Source organism: Egretta garzetta, unplaced genomic scaffold (genome assembly GCF_000687185.1).
Source record: "Egretta garzetta isolate BGI_Z169 unplaced genomic scaffold, ASM68718v1 scaffold120, whole genome shotgun sequence".
Classification (NCBI taxonomy): domain Eukaryota; kingdom Metazoa; phylum Chordata; class Aves; order Pelecaniformes; family Ardeidae; genus Egretta; species Egretta garzetta.
This window is the reverse complement of record NW_009258270.1, coordinates 1,164,722-1,171,014: the sequence shown is the minus strand read 5'-3', so window position 1 is coordinate 1,171,014 and position 6,293 is coordinate 1,164,722. Positions and strand designations below refer to the sequence as shown.

Below are 6,293 nucleotides of genomic sequence, written 5' to 3'. Positions count from 1 at the left end.
CAGCCCCAGCCTCACCAGCCCCTGCAGCACCCGGGAGCACCCCCACAGCTCGGTGCTCTGAAGTTGGCTCCAGCAGAAGACACGAAACCAAATGAGCAGAAGAAGAGACCTGGAGGGTGAGTGCACCTTGTGTGTGGAGGCTTCTGAGAGGGACCAGACAAAAATGACACCGAAAGCTGCATCGGCCTGGAGCAGCTGCTGCTTTTGCAAAGAGCTGTCAGATCAGAAATACCAGGATTCATGGATGTTTGGATGTCTGCTTGGTTTTTTGATAGCAGGGTTTCTTAGCTTGATGTTTTTTGTTTTTCCTCCCTGACTACACACTGTAGGATTCCGTACAAGGATTTCTCTTTCCAAGCCAGAACTGTATTAGGAAGCAAGTCCCAGTGCTGCCTGTCTGATCTCAGGTGGCATCTGGTATTATGTTTGGCAAAAGATCTCTGCTTATACTGGTCAGGGAAATTGTGCAGCAGTGCTGCTTGCAGGAACTTTCTTGAAAACTGGGACGTGATCTGGGAGGTTTTATTTCCCAGGACAGGGATCGCCTTAGCTGCTGTTACAGTTTTAGTGCTGGAAGTGCTAAGGGCCTCCTGCTTGTTCAGAACTCTGCAGCTGGAAGGGACTGAAGGCTGTTTAATCTGTCTTCACCCTCAGACAGGACTTGTGACTCTGATGTTGCTCCAGGTTAGTGTTTGTCTAACTTGTTCTTAAGGACTTTGGCTGGTAGAGGCTCTGTCTTCTCCTTAGGCGGTTGTTTCCAGACCACAGTATCCTAATACGTAGTCTGGTATTATTTCTCGTGGAGTGGGAGAACAAATCGTTCCCTTCTTTGCAGCAGGATTTTACCTGTTTTCCTTGGCTCCTCAGTCTTCCTTCCTGTAGGATAAATGACCGGGATCTGTCCAGTCTTTCCTCCTGGGCCGTGTTGTCTAGACCTCTGACCATTCTCCCTGTTGCCTGCAGCTGGTAGATGACTCTTTGCAATGGTGTTTGAAATGGTACGCTAATCCCACGCACGCTGGGCAGACAGTTGCTCTGAGTGTCTTGCCTGTTCAGTGCAATAAAGCAAATGTGCCCCCGGCTTCAGGGCAGGGGTGGGGATCTGTCAGGAGCATCGCAGCCGCAGCCTTGTCCCGCTCCAGCGTGGCTCAGGCTGCTGTGCTGAGACAGACCCAGCAGAGCTGGAGGCCCTGCTAGTCACGCTGGTCCACCCAGCCTAGACAAGTGCCAGCAGAAGGCAGGCAAAATGCAATCCTTTCCGGGCTAGTGACCCGCTTGGGAAAAATGTTTTGGCCAGGTCAAAATCTGGCCTTGCCTTTTGCTCCCTCCTGGATGGAGCTCAGTATTTTGAATGCATCAGAAGGTCAGGACATGCCTTTCACTTTCTTTTCCCCAGGTCCTCTGGTCCTTAGCGGCGTTTGCTTTGAGCTGTAGTGTAGAACCACTGTAACCCAGCTGCGAGAGAAACACGAGCGTGGGGCTGTGAATTGGTACTGACCTTCTCTGTGGGTGCCCTCCGTGGAAGGAGCGGGAGTTCCAGTATCATCTTGTGGGAAGAGATGCAAGATGTAGTGAGGAAGAAAAGGATTCATAGTGTCCTTGGGGATACAGAGATACCAAAATACATAGAAGGAACCAGCAGAAGTAATGTAGATAAGAATTTGTGAAGATAATGGCCTTTGTAAAATGCCAGTGTGACTCCTCCAAGATAGACTGTGATCTTTAGAGCTTGTCTAGAAAGTGCGCAGCTGCAGAAAGAAGTATATTTGGGCTTTAATGAAGGGAGCCCGTCACTGATGTTGCGTGGGTTCAGACGGGTGTAGAGGGGGTTTCCGATGGTACGGGGGTAGCAGTGAAGGCTGCGGGGAGTTTCGCTCTCTGAGCAGCAGCCATCCCGGCAGCGGGCAGTGGGGTGGCCGCGGCTGCACCAGCAAATGCTCTTGTGCCGTCACGCCGAGCTCTGCTCCTGGGCAGCTGGGAGGGCTCTTGTCCCAGTGCAAAGTGCAGCATCACTGCTGTGTCTGTGCTGTAATCAGAGCGTTTTACCGTGCAGGAGTTCTAGAGCTCTTGGCACACCAGAAAAATGCCTGTCTGATGCTGAGCGAGTTGCAGAGGCTTCCTGAAATGCATTTTGATGGGTGCATGCTCCTTGTCTCCCCAGAATCACTCCCGTAGACATAAGCACAGAAAAGATGTCTTTTTCAGCTTGTAAAAGGCTGCCAAATATTTGTTTTTAAACACCTGAATATTTATTAAATATTAAAGTAACTCCTGAAATGCTGCCTCAATGTTGGTATATTTTCAGCCAAAGGCAAATAATTACTCTGCATATACTCTGTGGAAGATACTTGAAATCCCCACATGCCTGCTTATGTACTTTATCACCACTGTAGCTGAAAAACTAAGACAACATGAATTCCTTTGGCTTTTCCTAAAAGTATTCCTCTGATTCGGAGGGTGGGGATAGACCAGAACCCCCAAAACCAGAAGCTCGCCCTGGTTCTTCCTTCAGCAGTGACTGGAGGATTCCTGGGTTACTTCATTCCATATTTTTGCTCAGCTGTGTTATTTCAGGCACGGTAAAAACCTGAAGCGGTTTGAAGTATGTCTGCCAAGTCCTGTGTACTTTAATTTGAAGCTGCATAAATCTTACCCCAGTGTAGGTGTAGATCAGAAATGGGTCTGAATCTGGGCTATCCAGCACTGTCCAAATGCACACTATTCATGCTTGGTGTCTTGCCCCGTTGCTGCTGTTAGCCGTGGCTGTGTGTGTAGGCACACATCATACCTGTGTGGGTCTTGGGTGCGGAGCAGGCGTGACGGTTATACCAGCATATGCATATTGCCCCAGTAATACGCATGTGAAGTATGGATTTTATCTTGATACAGAATAGGTAGAAATACATACACAACTAATATTAAAACAGTGACATCTGAACACCTATTGCTTTTTAATATTTACCCGTATATCCTGGACACACACACACACTGCTGACAGTACAGGTTGAATGGCAATAGTTTTAAACCTGACACTGAGTTTATCTTTGTTCTGTTTGGGTTACAGGGTTGGGACCAGGGAAGTACATAATAAATTGGAGAAGAACAGGTGCGTAGAAAGCCAGGGGTTTGATCTTTTAATTGTAATTCCCCTCCCTTTTTTTTTTTTTCCTTTGGCCTGTAGTCTGTCAATATTTGTTTGGCTTTGGCATTTTTTGTTTGGTTTTTTGTTTGTTTTTTTTTTTAACAAATAACCTGAACAAAATTCTTAGTGACGTTTAATGATGAATCTTGCAGTATTGCTTTGCTTTCTTATTGCTCAGTTCTGCATCTCTTGCTTTCCAGTATGTTTTACTTAACTGTGTAATTGCATTACAATAACCCTGCAAAGCCCTGATCCTGCAAAGTAAATCTCCACGTGCATAACAGTGTAATTTCTCTTTTGATTTAAAGTAATGAAGTAGCCAAGATCAGGGGCCAGTGTACACTGTGAATACAGAATAAAGACCAGTTCCTGATCCAAAACTCTTTCAAGTCCAACTAGCTAAATCGGAAATACAGCAGAAATGGAAGCAACAGCACGGGGAGACAGATATTCCGTTTAAGACTGCACGGTGGTTTACTAACAAAGCTAGGACTAGAACCCAGGCATACAAGCCCCTAGTTTTTCTGCTGGATTGAGCTGGTTCCATTGTAAGCATGCAGGTAGTCTCGGTGACTGCTATGCACAGGTGTAAGTGCTTTGCTGGATTAAGGCCCAAATTAAGCTCTAGCCCTCTGCTAAATTGATTTCTGGTGTGTGCTCCCACAAGCTGACAAACCACCTGTGTTTTCTTTAGACGTGCGCATTTGAAAGAATGCTTTGAGACATTAAAACGCAACATCCCCAACGTAGACGACAAGAAGACCTCAAACCTCAGCGTCCTAAGGAGTGCCTTGCGATACATCCAGGTGCGTTTAGCGTTCGGGTTACTGTTGGCTGTCATTGCGTAGCGCTTCATCTACTGCAACCAGAGAACGGTGCTAACTGTGCTTAAACCAAGTGACTTCTCTTTTTCCTGTAGTGCAGGGGAAAAAAGGGAGAGAAGAACTCGCGTTCCTCCTTCTCCTCCCGTGCAAGCATAGTTAGTTGTTTATAAACTCCAGATTTCCAGAGCATTTGGATCGTCTAGGAACACTTGCTGCATGCAGTCTGCCCGTACTAGCAGTTCTAGTTAACCACAAGTCATCCCTACCAGCGGTGGTGACACAGCAACAGATAATTCAGGTGATCTTAGCGAGGGGCGTCCAGGCTGTGTGAACTTCAGCTGCTCCTTTTTGGACTAAGGTGACTTTTAAGTTTTGGGGAGGTGTTCTGTTTGCTTAATCAAACAGACAGACTTCCATGAAGGTTTTGAATGTCTCAAATTTCTGATGAGATGGAGGTGTAAGTACAGGTCATTTGCTTGGAGGCAGGGAAAGACTGGAATTACGACTGCGGTGTGAAGCTCTAGGTGGATGGGGTACCAAAAATGGGTCTGGGAGAAAGAAAAGATAAAATTCCATCGTGGTGTTTGCAGGTTAAGTGTTAGTGTTTGCTTATTTGTTTGTAAACGTGGTTAATGGTAGCACAAAATAAATTCTTAGAGATGTCCTCTCCTCTGTGCCTGAAATGAATAGCATGTAATGCAATTAAAATTCACCTGGGAAATGGAAGAGTTCCTAACTTCATAGTGCAAATGAAGAGAGCCAAGAGACCTCATATGTTTTGGCTGTTATACAGGGTGCTGAGGGCTGCTCACAGTGGGCTTTTCCACAACAAAGCGTCATCTTTTTGCCTTGCTTTCTTCCCGTTTTCCTCAGTCTTTCTCAAATACAGTTTCATTGCCGTGTTCAGAAGTACTGGGCATTGATTTCTTGCATCAGCTTTACTTTGGAGAGTCAGTAATTACCTTTCAGAGTTAAACCAGCTCAGCCCTTCTCATTAGTCTTCATGGGTGACTTCCTTTGGTTGGGGCAAATTTAATGGTGCCCAGCCCCTGGAGGATGTCAAACAGAAGGGAAAAATCCATGTTGCTTAAAGAGGTCCTTTTTGGAGATGATGTTGTATTGCGGCCTAATGGGCATTAGAAAAGACCTGAGCCTTTCATCTGGTTTCAGGCAGGCTGGCCTCGGTAGAGATGGGCTTCCATTAGCAGTCAGGGAGATGGAGTGATCTGATCGGCCACTCGCGCCTTCGGGAGCTGAGCCCGGAGCCCGGGTGTCACAAACGGAGCTGTTTGGGGCGCGGTAGCTGACGCTCTGCGAATATCGGTACAGCTGCAGACCTGTCTGTGAGCAGGCTCTGCTCTCCGGAAGCATTTTTATTCTGTGCTTTTGGAAGACGGCTTTAAATTCTCTTTGAGGTTGTTGGTGAGGATGGCTGATTCTCCCTCGCCCTCTTCTCTGGATCTGTTGTGAAATGTTTTGAGGCTTCGATGCAATGTAGTTTTGTGCTACCTACAAGCGTATGTACCGATATCTACGTAAATTGCTAGGAATTAAACTATTGTCACGTCCTCTTAGGAAGTGTAAGCTACCCTTGTGGTGGTCCAAAAGGCATTCACAGATGCAGAATCGCGGTTTGTTTTCATTAGGTTTCTGCCACTCAGGGTCCATTTCAGTGTCGCCTCAGAACTGCTATTCCCAGCGTGGATCCTGCTGGGAACCAGAATGGCTGGGATCGGGTCTGTCTGTCCGATGGCTCTGCTGTGCCCGTGCTGTTCTGTGTGCCCACCGGCTGGGGCTGAAGGGGGTCTCAGGGTGGTGTCGTTGCAGTGTATTTAATCATTCAGTAAATGGACAATGCAGCAGTTCTGACGGTTAATGTCACAATATTTGCATCCCCGGGTCAGGGACCGTCGCACCGTAGGTCACTGTATCTGCACGGCTCCGGTTTGCCTGCTGCGCTGCCTGCGTGCACCACAGGCTCCGTGGCTTGCAGGAGAAACTGCTGGGGAGAATCCGCTCCGGTGTGCGGTGCTGGTGCCTCAGAAACTCCCCGGTTGCCTGCGTTCCCTCTGGGCTGGCTTCGGGGAGCACGCAGGGAGCAGCCCCCGCCTTCTCCCACCAATTTCAGTGCAGAGAAATTCAACTCTCTTGTCCAAATGTCTCTCCAGCTTCCCACTTGCAGGTGGCCTTAAGGGTAATGGAGCTGGTTTTGTGGTGGACGCTGGGTCGGGGTGCCGCAGGAGCCCGGCACTGAGCAGGGTGGGGAGGGGAGGCCGGGGGGCTGGGAGTCTGCAAGCCACGGGTGGGGGGTGGGGGGAAAAGCCCAC

General features: G+C 48.1%; 1 protein-coding gene across 1 annotated transcript in view; it reads left to right on the top strand.

The window, feature by feature from the left end:
• MNT (MAX network transcriptional repressor) overlaps nt 1-6,293 on the top strand; it is a 46,632-nt gene that overhangs the window by 14,516 nt on the left and 25,823 nt on the right. Inside the window, exons 5-7 of the mRNA XM_035889651.1 lie at nt 4-116; nt 3,065-3,106; nt 3,837-3,948. Of these exons, the coding sequence (XP_035745544.1) occupies nt 4-116; nt 3,065-3,106; nt 3,837-3,948 (267 nt within the window). The remainder of the gene's footprint in view (nt 1-3; nt 117-3,064; nt 3,107-3,836; nt 3,949-6,293) is intronic.